Source organism: Lissotriton vulgaris, chromosome 6, assembly GCF_964263255.1.
Source record: "Lissotriton vulgaris chromosome 6, aLisVul1.2, whole genome shotgun sequence".
In the NCBI taxonomy this organism is placed as follows: Eukaryota; Metazoa; Chordata; class Amphibia; order Caudata; family Salamandridae; genus Lissotriton; species Lissotriton vulgaris.
In genome coordinates this window covers 1,657,410,965-1,657,438,479 of record NC_141694.1, presented here as the reverse complement: position 1 = coordinate 1,657,438,479, position 27,515 = coordinate 1,657,410,965, and the positions used below count along the sequence as shown (strand labels likewise).

Here is a 27,515-nt window from a genome sequence, read left to right as displayed (position 1 = left end):
CTCATGGCTCATAAAGCACAGCGCCTACCAAGCGCCTAGCTCTGTCCCTCGCTTGTTTTAGAAGCCTGCAAAACTCTTGAGCATTTTTTTCCCAGTGTTCTTATCTCCCACAAAGACTCCTGCATTTCTCTTTCTGCTTCACTGGACTAATTGAGTATCTAAACAAACTAATTAATCACTGGAATCCGTGGAAGACGGACAGGTCTGGGGAGGTGATGTTCATCAAACCCCTCAATTTGTTTTTTAATCCCTGCATCAATTTATTTGCTGAATGTGCACCTTTCTCGCTGAAATTTCCACATCGCGGCCAAGGTTAACTGTACACAGGTGAAATAAAGTAAGGTCTTCCAGGATATACTGATTATTATAAGTCTTTATTTGAGATAGCTTGTTAAGATGCTGTTAGGTAAAATCCTGGGTCTAACTGTCTCCACTGGAATCTGGGACATCCCGTGTTCCAGATTCCAGCTGTGACAACACCAAGATACCACACATTCCCCTTCGTAGCAATCCAACAATGTTAACAAAATAAGAGAACAGTATAACCAAATATAAACTAATAAAAAACATGAAATGTTTAGGAAAAGAAATTACACAACATCAAAAATAAACAGACGGAGATCAATAATCCACATAATAATCCTTGAACCATGCAGGACGTTGACAATATCTTTGCACAAGTTGATCGGATGAAGAACCATCACATGTATTGGTGAACTTTCTCCAATTCCTACTGTTATTGACAGATCTGGAGAACTTGTGAGAAACAGAATCCTCAGATTTTACATCAGGCCATAACCATTGTGGAACTTTGACAATTTTGGACATATTCCACACATTACCATCAGATAATTCCACAACCTGACGCGCAACTCGAAGAACTTTCAAAGGATTTGAAAACTTAGATTCACCGGATTTAACAAACCTACCTTTTTTTACTCTAACCCAGTCATTGACATTGATAAGAGAGTTTTTCACATTTCCACTCTGAACAACTCTACCCCTCTTATCCTTTTCTTCAAGAAATAGGTCTTTCATCCAAGATTGATACATGTTGGAAATACATTTCCTACCTCTCATTCTTTCAAAAGGAGTTAGATCATTCATACTTCTAGGAGTATTTCTGTAGCACCACAATATTTCACTCAAAGTTTGTTTACAATCCTTCCCATGAGACGTTGCCAATTGTAAACCTTCTTTAAATACCCTAATCCACCTTTCGACAATACCATTACTTTGTGGGTAATAAACCGATGCACGTTTGTGAATAATCCCATGACGTTGAAAAAATTATTTTATTTCCAAAGAAACAAATTGTACCACATTATCACTTGTGATGGACTCAGGAAAACCTTCTTTTTCAAAAATTTCGTTTAAAAATTGTAGAACTACCTTAGAAGTTACGTTAGGTGCAATTTTTACTTCAGGCCACTGGGACATCTGATCAACAAGAATGATGGCATAGACCGAATTCTTGTTTAATCACAAGGGACCTGCAATATCCAATGAAATGGATTGCCAAGCACGATAAGGCCTTGACACTGGTGGATGCTCATGAGTAACAGTTTTCTGGATTTATCACTTAGGCAACACTCCATGCAATCTCTAACTTTACGTTCTATTGCTTTATCCATGGCTGGCCACCAAAATTCACTCCTGATTTTCCTTTTCATACATGTCATTCCTGTATGCCCTTCATGAGCCATTTCTAAAATGTCTTGTTGCAAATTACATGGTACTATTAATTGTAACCCCCTAACTAAAAGTTCATTTTTCAGAGATAACTCATGTGCAACCTGAAAGAAAGGAAGAATATCATCTGACAATTCAGCCTTCCTAGGCCAAGATGATTTTACATATTCAGTCACTTTCTTCAAGATTAAATCATTATCACAAGACAATCTCCACTCTTTTTCCTGAATACAACCTTTAGACACCTCACATATTGAAATCACATTATCCAAATCATCATCTTCTTCAACCACATTGTCATCAGGGACTGGTAATCTTGATAAACAATCTGCCAAAATATTTTTTATCCCCGGAAGATATTCAATTTTAAAATGAAAATCTTGCAACTTATATTGCCATCGTGCAATCCCCACCAGCATGAAAGTGTTTCCTTTTCCAATGTGGAATATTTAAATTCTGCTCCCCTTAATGGTCTGGATGCAAAACCAATGTTACCCAAATGACCTTTTTGATCTTGCATCAACACCGCCCCTATGCCTACATTACTAGCATCTGATACAATTATAGAACTATACGCAGTGTTAAATGTAGCTAATGCAGGAGCAGCAGAAATACACTTTTTCAGTTCACCAAATTCTTTTATAAAGTTATCATCCCACAAAAATGATGAATTTTTTTTCATGAGATTTCTCATATGTACTGTCTTGTCAGAAAACAAAGGTATACATTTCGCATAATATTCTGCAAGTCCTAAAAAGGATCTAAGCTGATCCTTGTTCTCAGGATCAGGAGCAGATTCAATGGCCCTAATCAAATTTTGCTTTGGAGAAATGCCATTTTTGTCAATTGAATGGCCCAAATAATCAACTGATGAAACCCCAAATTTACATTTCTCCTTGGTAAGTGTTAAACCATTGTCTTGTAAAATACAAAGAACCTTGTGTAAAATATCTGTGTGCTCAGATGTATTGGCAGCAAAAATTAAGATATCTTCTTGAAAATATAGCTAACTTTTGATATTCTTTTTTTAAAAAAATTTTTTAAAACCTTTATTTTCAAATCAGTGCACACAGCTATTTAGCCATACATCCCGGAGGCTAGGCAGCATATCATTAACCAGAAGGCCAGTGTACAAGGAGCGAGTTACCAGAACGTATCAAGGTTGTGATTTTCTGTTTTTTATAACGAGTAACATGTACAAGAAAGGAAAGCACCAGAACTAGTGCTAAGAAGTAAGGCAATTAAAACAGTTGTGCAACAGAGCCCGATCTTGGAGTCGGCAAGGCCCAATAACCACAATTACAATCAAAAACAGTACCCATATGTAGAACCATAGGGGGAGGGGAAACACAGGATAGCTATGCAACCAGAACTCGTGTTGGAGTTATAGATTATGGGGTCAAACGTTCCTCCAGTGGGGCGATGTCAGGCGGTATGCAAATGTCACACCTATACTCATTCCAGGCCCCCCATATCTTCTGCCATTTTTTGGGTTTACCCCTGGCCACATACACCGTCTTCTCTCGGAACATACACCAATCCATGTTGGCCTTCCACTGTTCCACCTTTGGGGCTGTTACCCCACCCCACATCTGTGCAATGTCCCGTTTTGCGACCATATTTCCCAGGGTAACCCATTGGGTTTGTGCATTGTTATAATCCGTTGGGCCCCAGACATTCAGGAGGCAGCGCCGGGCCTCCGCCTGAACTTCCACCCCGGTCACCTCACTCATAATCATGTGTATCCGCTTTCAGTAGGAGGCTATTGCACTACATTCCCAGATAATGTGCATAAAGGTGGCTAGAGCACCACAGCCACGCCTACAGAGGCCATCCACTGAATAACCCATGTGTATTAATCTGGGACCCGTAACATAAACTCTGTGTAGAATTTTTAATTGTACCAGACGCAGCCTGGCAGGAATAGCAACTTCCTTGGGGGAGGACACCGCACATTGCCAGTCTTCGTCGTCGAGCTCTATCCCATCTCACACCCACTGGTCTCTCACCCCCAGGAGGAGGTCAGTGCGGACATTAATCAGTTTTTTATAGATTAGGGAAATAGCGCTATCAGGCATATGGCCGTCTAACACCCTATCTTCCAAGGGGAAATATTCAGGGATTTTCTCGCCCTCCGGCATAACTGCCAGAAGTGCATGACGCAGCTGGGCGTACCGGAAATATTCTGTTCCGCCCAGCTGGAACTCCGTCTGTAGTAAAGCAAAAGATTTTATCTCCCCTCTCACTATCATGTCTTCCACCTTGGATATGCCTATCATGTCCCACTTGTCGAATCCCTTAGTGTGCCACAGTTTACCCAGTATTTCAGAATCGTAGAGAGGGGTTGCCATCGTGAGCCTACCCTTCCACCCCTGTGACTTTGTAATCGCCCTCCATATGTGCACCGCTGTCTTCGTTGGCCCCGACATTCAACCATCCAGAGATCTCGAGTACAACGCCCTTTGGTATTTCCCGTCATCCAGGAGCCACCAATCCATGGCATAGCCTGGGCTTTCTGCTGGACCGTAGAGGCCATGATTAAGGGCTGCCAACTGGGAGGCCCAATAATATCTCCGGATGTCAGGCAATGCTATACCCCCGTCATACCACGGGAGCGTAAGCTTCGTAATTGCTATGCGTGGCCTGCTATCCCAGAGCAAGGCACGTTGCAAGCCCTCGATCTCCCTAAAGTAACTGGCTGGGACCGGATCTTGAGTATTTTGTAGAGCATACAGGAACCTGGGCAGGGACATCATTTTAAGTAATACCGCTCGCCCAAGAAGGGAGAGCGGGAGTCTACGCCAGCCCTCTACGTCACGTCGGAGACGGACGAGGGGGGGAAGCAAATTATTCATGTAACGTATCTTGGGGTCCGTTGAGATGTAGATCCCCAAGTATTTAAATCCCTGCCTCGCGATCTGTATGCCACAGTCCCTTGGAAGTTGAGGTGTCCCCCCTCTCAGCACGTACAGGTGCGACTTCGACCAATTAATAACCAGGCCAGAATGCCGTCCGAAGAGACGAAGCGCATCACACACCACAATAAGCGACTTACAAGGAGAGGTGAGATACAGCAAGATGCCATCAGCATAATGCGACACTCGGTCCTCCAACCCAGGGGACCAACGTATTCCGTTTATATCTGGGTGGTGCCGTAGCCACGCGGCCAACGGTTCAAGTGCCAATGCAAACAACAGGGGCGACAGGCGGCAACCCTGCCTAGTGCCTCTGTGGAGAGCAAAGGACGCGGACACACGACAATTAACCGTTACGTTGGCCAGCGGGCTGGCGTACAGAAGCTTGACTCACCCTACGAATTCCGAACCAAATCCGAACTTCGCTAACACTGCCCACAGGTAGTCCCATTCAAGGGAGTCAAACGCCATCGTGGCATCCAATGACGCCAGGGTGGCTGGCTCCCTAAGCGTGTGGGCCCTAGCTAGGGCTCCATGGAGTCTCCGAAGGTTAAGGGCAGTGTTGCGGTGTGGAATAAAGCCCGACTGGTCCGGGTGCACTAAGTCGCCAATCGCGCCAATCAAACGGTTGGCCAGCAATTTAGCCAGAATCTTAGGCTCAGCATTCAACAGAGAAATGGGACGATACGATCGGCACGGGTCTCTGGGTTTCCCTTCCTTATGAATGACCACGATGGTGGCCAGTCTCTGGTCGTGGGGAAGCATGCCCTTCTCCCGCGCCTCCAGAAACATGTTCCGCAGGGGCGGGGAGATGACATCGGGTTTGATCTTATAGAGTTCCACTGGTATACCATTTGGGCCGGGTGCCTTGCCAGACCTAAGGGAGCGAATGGCGAGGGCTATCTCGTCAGCGGAAATTTCCCTATCCAAGTCATCCCGGTCCGCCTCCGACAGACACGGAAGGTCCACCTCCGCCAAAAGCTCCCCGGAATCGGTCTCAGACTGGTCAGAGACCGAGGTGTAAATGGCCTCAAAGTAGTCTGCGAACGTCTCGACAATTGCACTCGGATCGGTGACAGTCAATCCGTCCTCCCCCAACACTTCTGGAACCACCCGGTTAGCTCTTTCCTTTTTGTCCAGCCAAGCGATGAGCTTGCCCGCCTTATCCCCGACATCGTAGATCCTACCCTGTTGCTCTCTACCCATGACCTTGGCAGCGTCAGAGACAGTATCTCGATATTCTGACTGTTTAAGCGATAGAACATGGAGTAGTTCCGGTGTCGGGCCGACTTCCAGTTGGGAGTCCTGATCTTTAATCTCAGCTTCGATACGCACCACAGCCACATCTTTGCGTCTCCGAACGTCAGCAATAAGGGAGAACGCCTCTCCCCTCAAGACCGTCTTAAATGCCTCCCACAGGGTGACTGCCGATGCAACCGACCCCGCGTTCTCAGAGAAATAAAGCTCAATAGCCTTGGCCATGAGTCCACGCGTCTTCGGGCTGCGGAAATACCATGGATTGACCGCGACCACCCGTTCAGTTACCACAATATCGAAGTCGAAGGACACCCAGACCGGGGAATGGCCTGAAATGCCCCTCGCCAGCAATCGGGCCTCAGAAACTGCAGACGCGTGGGCCGCTAGAGCCAGCACATAGTCAATTCTGGAAAGACTACCATGTGCCCCTGAATGGAATGAGTATTGACTCTGGGTAGGATGCATAAGCCTCCAGCAGTCAATCAGTCCCATCGTGTCCAGGAAATCGGGTAGCCAGGATTGCGAACTTCGGAGATCTCTGGGTGGATGTCTATCTAAAGTCCCCGAGCAGACCGAGTTGAAATCGCCCCCCACAATAAGGAGCCCCTCGGGTAGGCCCAAGATGGCGCCTCCAAGATCCTGAAACGTGTTGTTTTGCAGCCCAGGGCGGACGTAAACCGAAACCAGAACCAGAGACCGTCCCTCCCATCTCCCCGAGACAGCAACGTACCGCCCCCTCTCATCAACAACGCTAGAGTTAATCTCAAGTGGGAGAGACGCGCGCACCATGATCCCCGCCCCCCGGGAACCCGAGGAGAACCCTGAATGTGCCACCATCTTGAATCCCTTCCTGTTGAGTGCTTGGCACGTATTTCCCACCAAGTGTGTCTCTTGTAGCAGAAAACCACCCCTCTCTTAATGCGATCACCCAAACCATTAACATTCCAACACAGCACTTTTAGTTTCCTACCCCCCATCATCAAATCGTGGGCCCCTGCCGCTCCCGGCAGGCCTCATAGTTACACAAACAGAAATATAGCAGTCTTTGCATTGCCTTGAAAAAGGAAAAGAGAAAGAAGGAAAAAACACAGAACCAACAATCATACCTCCCCCCCACCCTGCACCCATGCATCAGACTAAGAAGCCCCCCCAACCAGCAGTGTGCCTGTCGCCCCATTAACTACTCTACAAAAAGACTCTAGAGGAGAAAGGAGATCACACAGGCCCCCCCGCCACCCTCCATAACGAGAAGAAGGATATACATCGTAAAGTGCAGCAGTATGACATTGGTCGTTGTCAACAGGGCCACCGTCCGACAAAGTTATGAAAGTGAGTTCTACTCTTGTTGCTCAGGGCCTCCTGAGGCGCCTTCCGAGTGTTCCTCTCGTTCTTCGTGTCTATGCGGCAAAGTGTCCAACCATTCACCCACCACTTCAGGCAGGTCAAAAAATACAGCACGGCTGTCATGTTCTATGCGTAGTTTCGCAGGGAACATCATTGAGTACTTCATCTTCATCCCAAGGTCTCTAAGACGCCTCTTCACCCCCGCGAAACTTTGACGCTGCCGCTGAACCGCCCGAGTGAAGTCCGGGTAAAAGTTGATGTCCGCATTCTGAAACTTGAGGGGCCCGTTCCGTCTCGAGGCTTGCAGGATAGCGTCCCGATCTCTGAAATTGAACAGCCGTGCTATAATGGGTCTCGGCGTGGCGCCCAGTTTGGGACGTCCCACCGGCAGTCTATGGGCCCGCTCCACTGAAAAGAAACGGCTGAGGCCCGCAGGGGCCAGATGAGTTTGCACCAAGTCTTCTACGAAGAGATCAGTGGCCGATTCCTCTGCCCCTTCCGGTACACCGATGATTCTGCCGCCTGGCACGTCCCTCAAAATCTTCCAGTCGCCTCGAGAAGAGTTCGTTGGCCGACCTCAAGTCCAGGACTTCTGTCTGCAGGTCCGAGACATCCGTTGTGAGGCTCGCAGTTTTAATATCCAGCGATTTAACCCTGTCATTAGTTTTGCCCAGATCAGCTCTGATCAGGTTAAGTTCGATCGCCAGAGTGTCAACTTTGTGTCAGGACCTCATGCTGTTTTTGCATCTCCGTCTTGATGCCTGCTATGGCGCCCATAACATCCCGAAGTGTCGGGTCCGACATGTCTGGCGATCCCTCCCGATGAGAGTCTTTTGGCCGGGCAGCCGCACCCGGTGAACTCTTTTGCTGAGCATAGCGATCAATCTTATTCGACTGGGAATGAGTAGTCTTCCTACTAACTCGATTCGCCGTCCTGTCTGGCTCGCCCCTGCCCGCCATGATGGGGCCAGGAACTGAACAAAGGGTGGTACACCAAGGCCACTCCGGCTATGCAAAGCAATCGCAAAGTGTAGCAGCCACCGATAGTTTTTCAGTGACAGACCACCTTGCAACTTCGCGTGCTCCGTAGGGCCAGCGTAGCAGTCACTCACACAGCATTTCGTTCATACGTTGCGGTGTCGTCGTCGTCAGCCACCACAGAGACAATAGCCCGTCCCTGGCACGGATCTTCAGCACGATGCAACTCCGTCAAGGAGTGTCGGATTTTGAATCGGACTGCGGGTCCCGTCTCAACAACCGTTCACCAACAATATTCCACCGCCGTGGATCAGGATTTCTGTCAGGATTTATGCGGAGAGTCGGAGGGTCTCCGGAGCTCCGAGCTTACGCGGCCATCTTGCTTGCCCGCGAAGCTCCTCCTCATTTTTGATATTCTTGAATAAATTGTGCATGACTCTTTGAAAAACAGATGATGCAGATATTAAGCCGAAGGGCATTCTTTTATATCTAAAAGCACCTTCAGACGTAATAAAAGAAGTGAGATGTTTACTTTCTTGATGCAAAGCAATCTGATGGTAGGCCTTAGATAAGTCAAGGGTCGAAAAAATGGATGCACCTTTTAATTTAGTAAACATCTCATTAATGTTGGGTAATGGATGTCCTATCAACCCACACGCAGTTGTTCAGATCCCTTAAATCGACACATAACCTAACTTTGCCATTGGATTTGTGAGCGACTACCACTGGAGGTAGCCATTCTGAAGATTCTATCTCCTCTATGATATCTAAGTCACATAGTCTTTGAAGTTCAGACTTAACAGCTTCTCTAAGATGTAAAGGGACATTCCTCACTTTATGAACTTTGGGAATTACATTTTGCTTGAGAATGATTTTATGTACAACATTTTTTAGTAAACCCAGTTTAGATGACGAAAATACACTAGGAAACCTTTTTCCCCCATTCTGCAGCTGGATCACTCTCTATATGTAAAATTAGATCAGAATACCCTAACACTTGGTCAGGATGATTAGGATCCAACTTAATCATTAACTCTCTTTGTTGAGGCCAACCTAAAAGACATAAACCATCCTTCGCCACATAAACTTTAGAAGTAATTGTTTTGCCTTTAAAATTTAAAGTAGTGACAAAAAATCCTAAAACATCAATGTTTTTTTTTCCATAACCAACTAATCTAATATCGGGAGGTGATAAAGAAATGTTAGAAATGTTAGAAAACTCTTTTAACCACTCTTCCCCAATGAGAGTATGCCTAGCTCCAGAATCAACCATTATCTTTACATCAATGCCACCAATTTTCACAGTACAGTAAGGTGCATCTTTAGGATCAGTATTACTTTCATACACAGTCAAAAGATATTCATCATCATCACAATTGACTTCTCTTATGCTTTCATCGTTTCCACTTCTTCGATCAGAATTTGTGTTCTTAAATCTGTTCTTGTTTCTGCACATTCTGGTGTAAAGTCCTTTTAATCTACAGTATCTACAAACTTGACCTATAGCAGGACACTTTTTGTCATTTGATAAATGACCTGGAATTCCACATTTAAAACATATATAATCTTTTGATTGAGAAAACTGACTTTTGTACTTTGCTTTACTAGCATTAGATTCATCAGCGTTGCTTTTTTTTATTGCATTTACTTCAGACACATTTTGTTCAGCTAATTCTTTCAAACCCAACTTCATGTCTTCAAATTTATGAGCTATATCCAAAGCTTTGTCAAGAGTTAAATCCTCTGCATCTAATACCTTAGCTTGAAGTTTGACATCAGCCACTTTATGCACCATTTGATCTCGAAGCATTTGATCTTGAAATGTAGAATAGTTACATTTTGATGCTAGAATTCTCAAATCGTTCATGAATGAATCAATAGACTCGTTGATGAGCTGACCCCTACTGAGAAATTTGTGACGTGACACAACTTCATTTTTTTTTTATATAACGTTTGTCCATTTGTTTGATAGCTTCTAGAAACACATCCACGTCATCATCGGTTTGATTACTAATTGGTAGAAGATGCTTCAAAATGTCTCTTCCTTCTGCACCCAGACAATGTTTCAAAATAGCAAGTTTTCGTTTGTCTGTATAGTCATCACCACCAATAGCTTCCAGATAAGCAAAGAATCCTTCCTTCCAACGTTTCCATTCCAATATTGGTTCCCCAGGTGAAGGTAGAAAAGCAGCAGGTGCAGTTAGACTCTCCAAATGTGCGTTTGAAAATATACACAAAAGTTTGCAAGAAAATTTGACCACAAGTTTGAGCGGGGAGTAAAACTAGCAAACAGTATTGAGTAAATAAAATAAACTTGGCAATAAAAATGTGTATAGTTCATAAAGATCGTTTAAAATCAATGTTCAATGACTTTTTTTTTTTAAACAAAATTCTTTTAGTTCAATCAAAAAGAAATAATTTGGCACGTTTTTGTAAAGTTTTCACAGTAAATTTTGATATTTGAGTAGAAAGAAACAAATTGCCAAAGTTTTAACCATTTTTCTTCATAAATGCCGATTGTCGCGCTGATTACCGTTTTTTTATTAATCCAAAATGGCCGCGACGTTGCATGACGTTTTTCCCAATTCAAAATGGCCGCCACGTTTTAATATAGAGAAATTCTTACTTCCCAATTCAAAATGGCCGCCCCGTAATAGCGTGATGACGTCATGCGTCTTCGCGCATGCGCATTGGGTATAGAAAATGTCGATAATGGGAAAAAGAAGAAAATTGCCAAAGTCTCTCACCGTTTTATGCTTTAACGCGGGGTTTTCACGAGGAGTGTTTAGGAAACAGAAGGTACACTCCGAATTACCCCTCAGCATGAATTGATGCTTAAGAAGAATGGATTCCACGATCTGCACTCTGCAGGACTCCAGGCTTTGACGCTCCGTTTTCGCCAATCGTCGCCAGTGAAATAAAGTAAGGTCTTTCAGGATATACTGATTATTATAAGTCTTTATTTGAGATAACTGTCTCCACTGGAATCTGGGACATCCCGTGTTCCAGATTCCAGCTGTGACAACACCAAGATACCACAACAGGCTCATTCAGTATTTATGATTTTGTATATTGGTGAACTTTTTTTTTCTCCCAGAGTCAGAGAATCTGTGTGCATTAATCAAAAATAATTAATAAAATAATCCGTTTGACAATTCGCATAGCCGCCTAGGTTTCAGGAGAATAACGAACCAACTTTATTAATCAACAGTTCCTGATTAATTGTTACAAAGTGTCACCCAAAAATTTCCATTCATTTTAATAATACTTGCTGTACACTAACAATATTCCCAGTGGCTTCATGATTTATGGAGGCCACGGCACTTATCGGAGTGGCGGCGAGAGATGCGTCGCCGTCGCCAGAGTGGATGTTCTTTAAAGTCAAATCGAGTGGCCTGTCCTGCTGTCCAACACTCAGAAAATCTTCCTGTCACCCTCAGCTGTCCCCTTGCTCTGGCTGTCCTCTCTCCCCACCTTACTATGTTTCATACTCGCTCCTCACTGCACTTCCTACCTATTTCTCTCTTCCTCCTCTCTCTCTCTCTTCCTCCTCTCTGTCTCCCACTCTCCTGCTATCTCTCATTCTGTCCTCTTGCCCTCACTTAGTCCTACTATATGTCTCTAAGTCTCTCTTCTTTCCCTCTCTCTCTTTCTTTCCCTCTCTCTCTCTTTCTTTCCCTCTCTCTCTTTCTTTCCCTCTCTCTCTCTTTTCTCCTCTGTCTCCCTCTCTCCTGCTATTTTGCTCTCACTCAGTCCTGCTATATAGATCTAACTCTCTCTCTCACTTCCCCCCTCTCTCTGTCTCCTCTCTCCTACTATCGCTCAGTCTGCTCTTTGCCTTCACTGAGTCCTGCTATATGTCTCTTTCTCTCTCTCTCTTACTCTTAGTCTTTTTCTCTCATTCTCTCCCGCTCATTTTCTCTCCCGATTTCTCACTCTCTTCCTAATTCTATCTCTTTCTCTCTTCTTTCTGTCTCTTTTTCTTTTTCCAGTCCGTATCTTCAAAATTTTGCCTCTGCACACACATGCACGCATACACACACAGACCCACGTATGCACGCGCGCACACACACACTCACACACTCACACTCACACACTCACACTCACACACTCACACTCACCACACACGCACTCACACACACGCACGTCCTGCCCCAGAGAGTTATCTGCTCCCCAGGTCTTCTTTATGAATGATAAGGTGAAACAGTACTGCAACCCATTAAAGATGGCACTTTCACTTTTCTCCCCTAATTACTTGTTCCTGCCTATCTGGCATTTTCTTAGAAAAAATTGTTGAATACTGACCAACATTAAAATGGAGACTCTTAACAATTTATATGAGGAGCTTAATTTTTGAATACTGACCACATTAAAATGGAGACTCTTAACATTTTATATGAGGAGCTTATTTATCATGTACCTTCCCCTATCTCGCAGTGGAATATATTTTCAAGTGTCTCAGTGGTGCTGAGGACAGCACCGTCATTTTCTTACGGGCGCCGCATGTTTTTGGTAACACATTAACAAGCATTGGCATAGCCAATAGGTCTCGCCTTTGGGACCTTATCAGTGTTTTAGCCATTGCAACAGTTGTTGTTGCACCAAGGATATTGTGCTGCATAACTAAATACTTATAAGGTCCCATGCTTGTTTTAGATTCTGATTCAGTCTGTCACCTAGGGATATTCTTAAGGAGAGGAGTCTGCAGTTAGAGAATCCTCTATAAAAAGATTTGCCTAAGTTGACTAACTTGTTAGTTCCATTTAAAGGTGTCTGACTTGAGAAATATTTTGCAACACCTCATGTGAATTTGAGATCTTGGAGCTAAAGCCACGTACTTCAGAACTCTGGTGGATCAAGGAATTAAAAACTACTTGGTATTGTAAGATGTACATTTCCAAATTGACATATTTTAGAAATATGTAACACTTCCTTATTTCAAATATATTTGTATCTTAACTTTGCTATTGAAGAAATACTTCTACTTTGTTAATTGAAGGAATTATTTGAAGTATTTCTTACTGGAACTTCTCATTGTATATTTTTATATAGAAAAGTATGACCCCTTATTCATGCATCCTGATTTGGCTTGTGGAACACACACTGGTAGCTGTGGTCATATCATGCACTCCACTTGCTGGCAGAGGTAAGTGTATTTCATGAAAGCTACTTATTTTGACACGTTGTTACAGGAATAATTCTAATTTTTGTCTGATGCACATGCACACTCTTAGTATAAGCCTTCCATCTAAGTGAGTATGCTTGTTTTAAGTCACCTGGCTCAAACAGGGGAGCAAGTTGATACTGGAAAAGACAGCCTCGGGGCAATAGCTGCCTACCGGAAAAGTCCTTGAGATTCCTGCTGTGTGGCCAACAAGGCTGTCAAAACACTGATGGACCTGATGCATGTGTTGCCTCGGACCTTAATTTGTTTCTCACCAGTCTAAAGCACAACATTTCCAAAGAATGAAGAAAATAAGGAACTGATGTTACCATGCAAGGGTGGCAATTATACGTGGCGGTGCTCCGTCACTTTTGGGGTTGTATGGAGTCACAGCAGAGCCATACAACCAGGTGTACCGTAACAGTTCTGGAAGTAGTCTCCAGACCAGTTTGGCACCTTGGAATATTCTCAGGGTAAGGAATTTGAGGTTAGAAGTATCCATGAGAAAGATAGTTACCCAAGGTAAGTAACTTGGTTCTCAAGTAAATCGAATCCCACAACAGCGCACCTCAGGTCCATTCACATTGCTTCTCAGGAGTAGAGTTGGTCTTTGGACTGTCATATATTCATCCCTAAAGTTCTGTAGGGATTAATCCTGAACAAGGGGTTTGTTCCTCACTAGTTCGTCTCCTGCATCCGCATGCCTCCTCTGCTGAGGAGGTTCTGCACAACTTGAACATGAATCCTGCTTTACACTTTTATCTTAATTGAACCAGTAATCTGTATTTTTTAAACCAACTATTTGTGACCTTTGCGAGAAATAATTTTAGCTGAGCCGTTGCTTAAGCTACTATTGCTCGATGGATAAGGTCATGAATCAGGAATGTGCCAGTTACAGAGAAATACGCCAGGCCTAACTAACATTCATTCTGCTGAAGAGTCTACCCACAGATTGAAAATGGTTGGAAAATAAATCGAACTTAGTTGTAGTATAGTTACCTTTATATTAGGTTTGTTGCTCTTGGTCAATAGCCTCTGTTCTGTTATAGATGCCTTCACACTGCCCCCCCCCTGCCATCAGTCATTAATGTCATTCCAGTTAACTCCTTTTTCATACTGAATGTAATTGGTGATGGCATGCATATGTGAAGGTGTGTGCCACAATTAAATGATGTGGTACTGACACAAAACTCTCTATTAACAAATATAAAAGCAAAGTCTGGTCCTGCTACTTAAAGGCAGGAATACTCATTAGCTCTGTAGATTGCAGAGAAAGGCCACAAACATAGACAAATTAAAATCTTGGATTCTAGAAACCACGCCTTTATGTAACTGTGCCTCCCTTGAAACCAAGATTGCTTTTCCTGAACCAAGTCCAGTGCCCACCTTCATTGAAGGATCAAGATTCCTGACCCAATACTACACCAAGTGGGAAGAAGGATAGCAGCAGTCGGTTTCTGCACTTTCTATTATAACTATGTACTAATAGTGAGGTGGGGAATATTTGGAGCTCACTCTCACTTGATGTTCAACAAGTCACGTAATAATTTCGACTCTGAAGTCTCCACAAACCTCCCCCTGCGACATGTAGCCATGTATAGCTCTGACCCATTCACAATGTTTGAAAAATAAGTTGGTCTTCAGATGCCTCCTATTGTTTATGTAAACACCAATGGTTTTCTTCAACTTCATTGGTTTCACCTTTCATTAGATCCAATAAAGTGTCCTTAGCACCCATATTTATCCCTGGGACCTATCCTAGCTTATGACCTGGGCATATGACTAACCTCTTTATTTGCCAGTAGAACTCATTCCTTAACTGTTCGCCACCACTGCCATTATTTTGCTACCAACACAACTTCAGGTTCACTTGAAGCCTTCTATTCCTTCTTATACTTATTCAACGTATGGCTCCCTCATCATTAGTGTGCCTACTCTTTCATTTCTATGTGTCTTGTTAGCCTAGTCATGCCACTCACTGCTATTTAACAAGGCTGGGCCATCCTTGTTCACCCGCTAAGCCTAGGTAGGCTTTTCCTTCCTTGGAGTTAGACTCTCGGATAGAGATGAGGAGGTTAAGGAATGGTACATTTCTAGGACTTATTTTTTCCACCTACTCCTCAAATATACTGTGATTTGCCCAAGCCTAAACCGAATGAGGAAACAAAAAAGGAGTGTGTCTACTTATCTAAAAAAATAAATGATCTGCTTTTGCAGCAGAACTTTCTAGTATTCTAGTATTGTTTCTGATGTATATCTAACTCAAGTCACCACTAACCTATGAATCCAAAGGTTGCTCAGGGAAGAATGTGGAACCCAGCAGTCTCCTTTCCCTGTGCAGTTGGGGAAAGGTGAATAGGGACATAAGAGAAGGCGCACCAGAAATGTCTTCTATGTGTAGTCACACAGGAACCTTGTCAGAGAGGTTATTTGGGATTTTCTGTAGTCACTCGTGTGGGGCAGCTGTTATTAAACAGAACACAAATCTACTGTTACTCGCTGCTCTTGCATAAACTTAAAATACATGTTTTTTCCGTTTGGATGAATTTCGCGCGGATGTTAACTTTCCACAGAAAATTGGAAATACTCAAGATTTCCTCCAGAAACTGATGCACCATAAGAAACGTTCAACACATCAGTAGCACAATGCCTTTATCTTGTTAGGGCCAAAAGAATTGTCATGACACTGATAATGTTCCAATGTCCTATAGCAGTTGTTAATATTCTACAACTTGAACGGAAACAGCATTAACAACGTGGGCTAAACCAGGCGTGGCAAATATAACACAAGCGAACAATGCTTCCCTTTTTTTTATTTTTTTATTTTATTTATCAGTTTTGTAAAAAAAAAAGGCAATAGGAACAAACTGAAATCAGTCACGATCATTACAGGTACATATTGCAGAATGCCACATGTAGATCCAAAATACAAAGAATACAGTTAGCGCATTGTCAAACATGCATATCAAATATACTAAGGAGATAGACAAGTGATAGCAGGTAAAAAATGACAGACAATAGTTACTAGGTTCAGAGCAAGGTGTCAGAGGACGTCTTGATCAAATCAGGATTTTCACGTAAATACTCCGACAGTGGCTCCCAAATATCGGAGTGTTTAGAAGCGGCCGTCAGTTCTTCCGCATACAGCATGAAGTTATCTCTGCTGTAAATAGCGTCTAATAACCAATCCTTAGGCGCTGGAGCACGCTTGCTATCCCAGTGCATAGATACTCTGCGTTTCGCCAGCAGCAGCATTATGGCCACAAGCTTCTTTCTCATAGCCCTCAGTGGTACATCAAGGCCAAGTAAACACAGTCAAGGAGTGCACGATAGTGTACAGGACACCATCTTCCCTAGATGACTTGTGACTGTTATCCAGTATTGCTGCACCTTCCCACAGCACCATGCAAGATGCGCAAAGTCCGCCTGATCTGTCCCACAGCGCTTACACCTAGCATCATCCCTCAATTTATACTTACACAATTTGAATGTGGTGTGGTGTATTTGATGAATATACTTATAATGAATGAGGCGAAGGTTCCCATTTGGAGTGAGTAGTGTGATCAGTGTACAACTAGCCGTCCAGTCCTCCTCTGTGCTCGTACAGTAGAGCGGACCATTTATCACAAGCTTTTACCGTATCTGCTCTAATCTCCGACTGTACCTGCTTGTACAATCTTGATATGATATGTGCATGAGTGGTCGATGTCAGCAACATTTGTAGTGATTGCAGAGTAGGGCGCTCATCCGGAAAGGAAGGGTACAACTCCCGGACAGCAGCTCTCAGTCTATGATATAGGAATCTAAACAGTAGTGTTTGGTTGCTTATGTATGATAGGTCTTCCGGGGTAATACATGTGCTATTTGGGTATAGGTCACCTAGTGTGGATATGCCTACTTGTTCAAAGAGAGCCATATTGTTCTTCTCCAGCGTGACAGATACTCTAGAATGATGTGTCAGTGGGAGGTTAGGGGCATATACAGGAGTCTTGTGTGCCAGGTGACTAATCCGCTCCCATGCTTGAGAAGTGGTGCGCACAGTGTTTATCTCCTGCGACGTGAGGTGGGGCCTAGTGTGAGATAGTATACTGGTCAGTGGTATCGGGTGAGCGTTGCCATCTTCGAGTGCAAGGTGCAGCAAATATAGCACTGGGTGATGCCAGTAATAAGCGAAGTGCGCTTGAGCACATAAGTAGTAGAGATACACATCAGGCACCATATAGCCACCTGCACTGTAGGGGAGAGTTAGTGTTTGGAGACTTATTCTACCTTGCTTCCCTGCCCAAATTAACTTTATAAAGCCCGCACGAATTCTGGCAAACACCGATGAGGGGGGAGGAATAGGTATATTTATGAACAGATACAATAACTTGGGCAGAATCACCATTTTCAGCAGGGAGATCCTATCGGCCAGTGAAAGAGGGAGCGATATCCACCTTTATTTGTGTTTCTATGCAGTCAATTGCCATCCCATAGTTCTGTCTGATTACTAATTCTGCATCTCTATGTACCCAAATCCATAGATATTTAATTGGGTCATCTTGCCAGACGAGGGTGAAGTCCAGTTGCGGAGCATTCGTGCCATCAGTCAAGGGAATTACAGCGGATTTATTCCTATTCATGTGTAGATCAGATTGCCAACTAAATTTCACATACTCAGGGAGCAAAGGGGAAAGGTTATTCTCAGAGTCACGGAGGTATAAGACCATGTCATCAGCATAAAGCGATATACTAACAGGCCGTAGCTGGAATCTGAGTGCAGTGTGGGCATCATTTTGGCGTATTTTACAGGCTAGGGGCTCCAATGCGATCGAGAAGAGGAGGGGGGAGAGTGGGCAGCCCTGCCGGGTGCCGCGTTGGATAGGTACTGAATCTGATATGTACCCGTTGATTTTTATTAGTGCTGTAGGGTTTGTGTATAGGAGAGTGATCCATGTTATCAGTCGGAGGGGGAGACCAATCCGTCGCAGAATTGTAAACATGTAGGGCCACTCCACCGAGTCAAAGGCCTTGGCAGCATTTAATAAGACCGCCACTGCCTAGAGGACTGGGTTTAGTTGGTGTAGAAGAGCAAAGATCGTACGTAAGTTATGTGTGGTGGACCTGTCAGGAATAAAACCCGTTTGGTCGGGAAATATAATCGTGGACATAAGGGGTTGTAATCTTGTGGCGATGATCTTAGCTAATATTTTAACGTCCGTGTTTATTAATGATAAGGGTCGGTACGACTCCCCATTTGATGGGTTTTTATCTGGCTTCAGAATTGTTACTATGAGTGCCTCTCAATGTCTGAGGGAGGATGCCATTGTTATAGGCCTCGTCATACATTCCAAGGAGATGATGGATTATCTCCTCTGAATAGGTCTTATAAAATTCTCCAGTGAACCCATCTGGTCCTGGTGCTTTCCCATTTGGTAATTGTGAGAAGTTGGCCCGATATGCAACGTTCGCTATTCTAGCGACCGCTATGTATCGTTCCAACGACCCTTATGGTGTTTGGTTGTAAGTCAACCTATAGACCAGCTATCCTAGTAGCGTGGATACGAGCAGTCTAAGGCTAAAGACTCGAGAGGGCGTGTTAAGCCAGCTGTTTACCACACAGGTACCCCTTGAACACCCAGTGAAAGGACACCACACAAGTGTTATGAAAATAAACAGTATATTTATTAAGAATCACAACAGCCCTGTACTCTTTATGAGGACAGGGTACTAAGCACAAACCAAATCTCTTTAGCAAATACTTCAAGTGCACAATTAAAACAAGTGTCCGAGGACACGGAAAGATTAAGGTCTCGGGCGGACCCGATAAGGCAAGTCGGAAGCGAGGGACTCAGGACCCTAGAGTAAGGAGGCTATGCAGGCACCGAAATGCCGAGTTACCTAGCCACGAGGGCTGCGGCTGCACAAGTCTTACAGGCGTCGGGGTCTTCGCTGACGAGCCAGGAGCCGGAAGAAAAGGAGTTGCTGGCCGGCGACCAGTGCTGAATAGTTCGTAGAGATCCAAGCCTGGATCGGAGATTGATGAAACCTGAAAGCAGAGGGGACCAAGTTCGTACTACTAGCCAGTAGTCAGAAGGTACCAGGAAGGCACCGGTTGGCCGTCACCTCGACCAGGTGAGTGGGCGACGCTAGGCTCTGCAGTCTCACGGACCAGGAGGCGTTGTCGGCGACCACGGTGGAGGTGCGAGCTGTCCCACGAAGGATGATGCTGTCGGCGTCGCTGGGCCCAGGATGGGGCAACAAGCCTTGGCAGATCTCAGGGCCACGTGGTGGACCTAAGATGGCGTCTTGAGTGGACCAGGAGGGTCCGGGGTGCTTCTCGCAAAGATGGAAGCAAGGGCCAGTCTGGAGCAACCAGACCAGCAGTGATGATTCTCGGATGTCGTCACAGAAGGGCACAAGCCAGCGGCTAGTGACCAGACAACGTGCTGAGCAGCGAGCAGAAGGGCCCCACGCAGATCGTGGAGATGCTGGGAGACTGCACTTCGGTGCTGGAGCGGCTCAGGGTCGGGGCTTCTCGGACCCCAGAGCACTCACCAGAGAGTTACCTCGATGGTCGTGCTGGTTTTAAGAGCGTGCAGGTTCTGATGATGGCCGGTCCCTCGAGGTCTCGTCGCACCCACAGATCACAGCTGAGCTGATGATGTGGGTAGAGGTCAGAGGTGCCAGGGAAGCCGGTTCTCGTCGAGCTGGGCTGTCGGATTCCTTGAGGAAGGACTTACAGCAAACCGCAGAGTTCTTAGTTGGTGCCCGCTGATGCAGGGTGACTACTCCTTAGTCACAAGGGAGAAATCTTGAGAAGAGTCTTGAATGTCCTTTCGTAGAAAGTAGTTCTTGAATCAAAGATGATCTAATTTGGAAGGGTCCCCGCTCCGGTCTTTATTCTAAAGAAAGGGGTGGGTACATGACTAGGTCCTGCCCTAAGGGTGGGACCAGGAAGGGGGGTAGTTACACCCCTCTCCCCTGCCGGACTTTCCCCAGGCCAGGGCTGTCGCCCCTGGAACTGGTTCTAACCGGCAGATGCGTAGTGAGCACCGGGGTGCCACTCCGCAGTCACCTTCTCGCCAAAGCCCTACCTACCCAGAATACACAAACCCTGTCTGGGACGGTGCGAACACCGCCCTCGACAGGAAACCCTTTGTCCAAGTGCTCCTCGCTGGAAGGACTCCCAGCAGCAGGAGGTCAGACTCGTGTCTGTGGTGGCAGCATCCATTTTGTGGAGCTGAGGCTTCAGTTAACTTTAACCGGGGTTCACAGTTACGTACATGTCGTGTCCCTCTAGAAGGGTGGAATGCTAACCTCGTCGCCAGCATTGGTGAGAGGGCAGCACCCCGATTCGTATGACACCTTACTCGACATGCCTTGATAACGCGACACCGGAGTTACCGAAATGGTACGCGTTATCATGGAACAGCTATTGGGTCTTGATTCCGCAAGCTGCAACCGGGCTCGGCTCGGGCCTGAACCTAGCTCACACGAGCCCACGCACTCTGCCTTCAGGATCGTTAAGGCCTGCCATAGGAGTGACTGATAGGAACTCGGGTGTCCATTGTATGGTTAGATATAGAGCTACTATACCTAAAGCGAAGGGTGGTTACACGTCTTCGCCCCAGCTGTCGTGCAGCCAGTTGTGTCAAATTTAGGAGGCCAGCCAGGGGTGGCATAATACATGCTTCAGCCCCTGGCGGCCCTGGGTACACCTATGCCCTGCGTTACGGGGTCTGATAAGGTGGCCCAGTACCAATTGGAAATGTACCTAGGGTACATGGAATCCATTTTAAAGAGAGAGCAGTAGGCCTGGGGTCCTGATTGGCAGGGTCCCAGGTCGACTATGTCCAAAACCAGCTAAAACACAGGGCAAAAAGTTGGGGGCAACCATAGTCAGGATGTACCTTCCTACAGTAATGCTTTAACGGCTGTTAGTGTTTCTTCCTCCGTTATTGGCTACGCTAAGTATTCGCGGTGGGTGTCCGATAGCCACACCAACGCTATATCCTCAAGATATTGTAAAATTTCAGGCTCCGTAGCTGTGTGCTGGGTGGTGTAGAATTCACCGTACGTTTGTACAAATGTAGCCAGTATCCCGGGGGTGTCGTAGTGTATTTGTCCCTCATCATCCTCTATCTCTGTAATCGTGTTGCCTGTGTTCTGTGCGTATTTTCTGCGCTAATATGCGTCCCGGGCGGCCCCCCTCTCCCAGTCTGCGCGCCCTGTGGCGCCTAGATGTGTATCGCATTTCATCATCCGCTAGGTTGTTGTATCGGGCAACTTCTTCCCGTAACCTCCCTAGTGTGGCTGCATTGTAGGTGGATTCATACTCCGCCTCCAGCAAGCGAATGTCATTCTCGCAAGTCTGCAACTGTGTTCTTATGTTTTTCAGTATCCCTGCAGAAGTGCCAATGCATACCCCCCTTATCGTCGCCTTGAAGGCCTCCCACAAAGTACCTGCACTGTCTACAGATTGGGCATTATGGGCAAAGAAGTCCTCTATGGCAGTGTTTATTGCCTCCTTGTATAGAGGGTCCAATAGTGCCACAGCATTGAAGCGCCACACAAAGGGGGGTGGCGTATATGTGGGGATAGTCAATGCCAAGAGAACTGGTTTATGGTCCGATAGCGTTTTAGGGAGGTGCTGTACATCTGTAGCCCAAGTGGATGCACGGTGTGTCAATAGCCAGTAATCCAGCCTGGACCAGCTGTTATGTACAGTGGATGAGTGTGTGCTTTCTTGCAGGGTGGGGTGTCGCTCCCTCCAGACATCATGGAGTCCAAACTCCTCAATGCCATTAAGGAGAATCGACGCAGCATGCTTGTGGTATTCAACAGTGTCATGGGAGCGGTCAAGCGTGGAATCTAGTGTGACATTCAGGTCCCCACCCCATACCCACTCCAGAGATGGCAGGTCCCGTAGTTTAGCGAATAGGGACATGTAGAAGTCCGGGTCATCCACATTAGGTCCATAGGCATTGATAACGCCCACCCTGGTGCCACGTACTGTGCCCGTGATGATAATGTACCTGCCCTGCGGGTCTATATCTGTATGATCCAGGCTAAATTGAGCCCCTCTATGTATAAGGATCGATACCCCACGGGCATAAGAAGAGTACGTGGCCGATAGGGAATGTTCGGCCCATCTGTAGCCAAGTGTTTTAGCTTTGCTAGGGAGTAAATGCGTTTCCTGCAGAAGTGCTAGGTCTATGGAGTGCCTGTCTAAATATGCGAAGACCTGTCTTATTTTCTTGGGACTATTAAGGCCCCTAACATTCCATGTCATGAACCTCAAAGGTTTACCCATCACCATCACATTTCATCAACGTTATATATAGATACCAGGTGCATTACAAACAGTTGCATAGTCTCTCGGATCCACCAGCAGCAGAAAAATAAAAATGCATAGTGACTGTTCCAACCTTAGCAAACCCCCATCCCCCACCCACTTCGCCATCCCAAACATGACAACGCCCATCCCCAATACCCTCTGCCCAAAACTAAGAAAAGGACAAGGGAACAACCCATGAACATACAGAACTCTCCGTCCAGGGGTTTCCCAATAAGGGGCAAACAATGTGGGATACACAGGGGGGACGGAAGTCGCCCGCCATTGACCCCAGCAAATGGTTGCTGGGGATCAAGCCATACTCAAACAACAACGCGAGTGGAGAAGCTTAGGGTGTCGTAGTCTACAAACTGTAATGTCAAGGATAGGATACAATACCAAGTATATGGGCATGTAAGCAGATCATGCAACTTTCAGTCTTCCAATCTCGCCTGTATGTACCAGCGAACAATGACAAACGATGAAGGATACATGACAAAAGTGAGCGAGATATCTGCATCCTCGCCTTAAAACCGGTCCCATAGTGAGGAGAGTATCTCCGTCAATGCAGTCACTCATTCCGCATCTGATGGGGGGTCCTCTTCGGCCGGATGTCCTCGTGGTGACCTACGCCTCAGAATATGGGGATGATTCACCTGTAGGTATTGGAGTACTTCTTGAGGGGTGTTGCAGAACACATTCTTCCCCTCCAGAGTCATCTTTAAGTGAGCCGGGTAAAGATAGCGTAGGGAACACCATTGTCTTTCAATTTCCTTTTTACATCCAAGAATTTCTTCCTCGCCTCTTGGACCTGAGAGGTAAAGTCCGGATATATAGATATAGTCATGCCTTCATGTGTGAGTATCCCTATTTCTCGGGCCCTACTGAGCGCCGCGTCTCTGTCTCTATAATTTAAAAGTTTAGCAATCATAGGGCGAGGCATCGCCCCAACGGCCGGTGGTGGCGCCAAGGGACTGTGCGCCCGCTTCACGATAAAGACCGAGGAGAAGATACCCTTGTCAAGGATAGTAGACAGGAGAGTCTCTACAATCTGAAAGAAAGACGTTAGTGTTAGATTCCTTACCTTAGAATATCCCCAGGCGTCAGTCTGGATCCGGAAACTTTTGCGTAGCAGTACCCCTGCGCGTCGGTAGGCGTCGTCTGCAGGCGTCCCCTGCGGCTCCGCGTCCGTCGTCGGCGTCGTGCGCCGTGATGACGTCGCTGGAGTACATAGACGCCGCCTCCGCGCGCTGACGTCAGTTCTTCTTTTTTCCGCGCCAGTGGACGCAGATCTGAAGAGCAGTACTCCGGTCTTTGACCAAGTTTTTCGATTGTTTTTTCTCTATTGTGCCTGATAGGATGCCTGGGTTTAAGAATTGCGATGACTGTGAGCGCACGATGTCGGTCACAGACCATCACCGCCTCTGTCTCCGGTGTCTGGGCCCCGACCACGACGTGGACTCCTGTGTCGACTGCCGGGCCCTTACCAACAAGGCTAGGCGGGAGCGGTCCCGCAAGCTACTGGAGCTCCGGGTGTCGGCCCCACGTCGGGACCGGGAGCGGTCCCGGTCCGGCCGGAGGTCGAGAGAGCGTTCGAGGGAGCGGTCGCGGAGCCGCGCCGAGCGTTCCGGAAGTCGACACCACTCGTCAGGCTCGTCAGGTAGGAAGCACAAGAAGTCGGGGCGTCGTCATCGTACCCCCGACTCCCCCCGACGCTCGCGCGATGCGGCCGGGGGCTCGGGTGACCCCAACCCCGCGGCTCCGCTAGAGTTGCCGGCGCGGCCTGCCTCATACCCTCCGGTCCCTGGGCATGGCGCGACGCCTGAGGAGATCGAGGCGTTCCTCATGGCCATGAGGGCGCTCGCTTCTCCGACGGGGCCTACGGTGCCTTCGGGCCCAGTGCTGCCGTCTGGGGGCCCTGGCGGTTCGGGTGTCCCTGCCTCGGCGCCGTCGGGTGCTCCGGCCCCGGCGCCGCCGACGGCTCCGACCCCGGCGCCGCAAGGGCCTTCGGGATCAGCGCCGGCTGGTCTTCCGGCCTCCCCGGCGCCGTTGCCATCGGGCTTGCCCCCGACGCCGCCCCCGCGCGGCGCCGGTTCTCCACTGCCGGTTCCGGCCGGCGGTGGGGTTCCGGCGCCGGCTCCGGGCGGCGCCGTCCCCTTGCCTTCTCCGACGCCGGACGCGGCGCCGGACGGGCGTCGCTCGACGCCGGTCCCGGCGCCGATGGGGCCCATGAACCCCGAGGAGCCGGTCTTCATCATTGACTCCGAATACGGAGAGGATGAGGAGTACGGTGAAGGTTGGGAGGGGTCCGAGGACCCTCTGGCTCGCGAGTGCCAGTATGACCCGGACTGGACAGGTGACTTGGGGGATGCCAGTGGTTTGGACGACTCTCCTAACCCTGGTTTGATCTCTCCTCCTTCCGTGGCATCGGTGGAGGGAGCTGCCTATTCTGTGGTGCTGATGAGGGCTGCCAAGGCCTTAAACCTTGAGCTCCCCGTCGCGGCCGTGAGGCCTAACATCCTCACCGAGGTCTTCAAACCGCAGTCATGCCCACTGGAGCCACTGCTGCCGTTTAATGAAGCCTTGTCAGACGTTCTGTTGGGCACGTGGTCCAGGCCCGCTTCAGGTGCGCCTGTTGATCGGAACGTGGCCAGGCGCCACCGTCCTTGTCCGGACGACCCCAAGTACCTGTCTACCCACCCCACTCCTGAGAGTCTGGTGATCCAGGCCTCGACCTCCCAGTCCGCATTCCCGTCGGCCCCGCCCGACCGGGAATCCAAGAGGTATGACCAGTTTGGCAAAAAGGTCTTCTCGTCCATTAGTTTGGGCCTGCGGTCTTGCAACACCGCCTGCCTCTTGGGCCGCTACACCCACTCTGTGTGGGATACGGTCGCGGAGCTGCTGCCAGAATGCCCCATGGAGGTGCGGGCAAAACTCGGTCAGGCTGTGGCTGAGGGCCGAGATGCAGCGAAATATTCAATTCGGTGTGGTCTTGATACGACCGACTCGCTGGGCAGAGCTATGTCTACGACGGTGGCGATTCGTCGCCACGCCTGGCTGAGATCCGCCAATTTTTCGGCTGATGTCCAGAATACCCTGATGGACATGCCGTTTGATGGCTGTCACCTGTTCGGTGACAAGGCGGACCACGCGCTGGAACGCTTCAAGGACTCAAGGGTCACGGCCAAGTCCTTGGGTCTCTCGACCCAGCGTCAGCAACCGGGTTCGTTTCGCCCCTTTCGTGGCCAAGGAAGGGGCGCCCCCACACGTGCTGCCAGCCACGCGCCGCAACAATCCTTTCAACGCGGTGGCGGCCGTGGAAACCGCCGTGGTGGCGGTCGGGAACAACGGCGGGGTCAGACCACACCCTCCCCCGCAGCATCTACCCCAAAATCCTCCTAGTCCGTGCTTTCGGCCCCATGTGACGCCAGTGGGTGGCAGGGTTCGCCATCACCACGCCCACTGGCGCACAATCACTTCGGACAGGTGGGTGCTGCAAATTGTCCGAAGGGGCTACTCCCTCCCCTTCGAGACCTCTCCTCCAGCCATGCCACCGCAGAACCACCGTGTGTCGGGGGACCACTTGACACTTCTGCAGGAGGAAGTTTCGGCCCTCTTGGCCAAGGGGGCCATCGAGCGCGTTCCTGGGCCAGAAGTAGGGCGTGGTTGTTATTCCCACTACTTTCTGGTGCCCAAGAAGGACAAGGGGGGCCTACGTCCTATCTTGGATCTAAGGAACGTCAACGGCTTCCTCCGGAAGGAGAAGTTCAAGATGTTGACGTTAGCTCAGGTCTTGGCTGCTCTGGACCCGCAAGACTGGATGGTAGCGTTGGACTTGCAGGGCGCCTATTTCCACATCCCCGTCCTGCCGGCCCACCGGCGTTACCTGCGGTTCACGGTAGGCCAGGAGCACTTTCAGTTTATCGTGCTCCCCTTCGGCCTTACCAGCGCCCCACGGGTGTTCACAAAGGTGATGGCGGTGGTCGCAGCCCATCTGCGCAGGTTAGGGGTTTCAGTCTTCCCCTACCTAGACGACTGGTTGTTGAAGGCGGGCTCGCCCCAGACAGTCGTCCACCACCTTCAGATGACGGCAGACCTCTTGCACGACCTGGGGTTCTCCATCAACGTGCCGAAATCACACCTGTGTCCCTCTCAAAAGCTCCTTTTCATCGGAGCGGTTCTGGACTCGGCGCAGTTTCGGGTTTATCCTCCGGAACGGCGGGTTCGTGATATTCAGGCTTTGATTCCCGTCTTTCAGCCGCTATCCCGAGTCTCGGTCAGGTTGACGCTGCGGCTGCTGGGACTGATGGCTTCCTGCATCCTTCTGGTGCATCACGCCAGGTGGCGGATGCGGGCTCTGCAGTGGGACCTGAAGTTTCAGTGGGCCCAGCATCAGGGCAACTTGTCCGACCACGTCTTGATCTCGGAGGGCACTGCGAGACAACTGCAGTGGTGGCTTACGGACCGCGATTGGGTCAGGGGCAAGTCCCTCTCCCTTCCCCAACCGGAGCACGTTGTCGTGACGGACGCGTCCCTCCTGGGCTGGGGTGGCCACTTGGGAGAGGCAGAGATCAGAGGCATCTGGTCTCCGGCGGAGTCCCGGCTCCATATCAATCTGTTGGAGCTGCGGGCGATTCGTCTGGCACTGAAGGCATTCCTCCCCTTTGTCAACGGGAGTGTAGTGCAGGTGTTCACCGACAACACCACCGCCATGTGGTACTGCAACAAACAGGGCGGAGTGGGGTCGTGGACCCTTTGCCAGGAGGCTCTGCGCCTCTGGCAATGGCTGGAACGTCAGGGCGTGACTCTGACGGTTCAACACCGGGCAGGTTCTCTGAACGCCAGGGCG

General features: G+C 48.0%; 1 protein-coding gene across 3 annotated transcripts in view; it reads left to right on the top strand.

Moving 5' to 3' along the window:
- UBR2 (ubiquitin protein ligase E3 component n-recognin 2) overlaps positions 1-27,515 on the top strand; it is a 1,804,160-nt gene that overhangs the window by 1,148,453 nt on the left and 628,192 nt on the right. For all 3 annotated transcript variants that reach the window (XM_086927821.1, XM_086927820.1, XM_086927822.1), the window contains one exon: positions 13,239-13,332. In XM_086927821.1, coding sequence (XP_086783947.1) covers positions 13,239-13,332 — 94 coding nt within the window. The remainder of the gene's footprint in view (positions 1-13,238; positions 13,333-27,515) is intronic.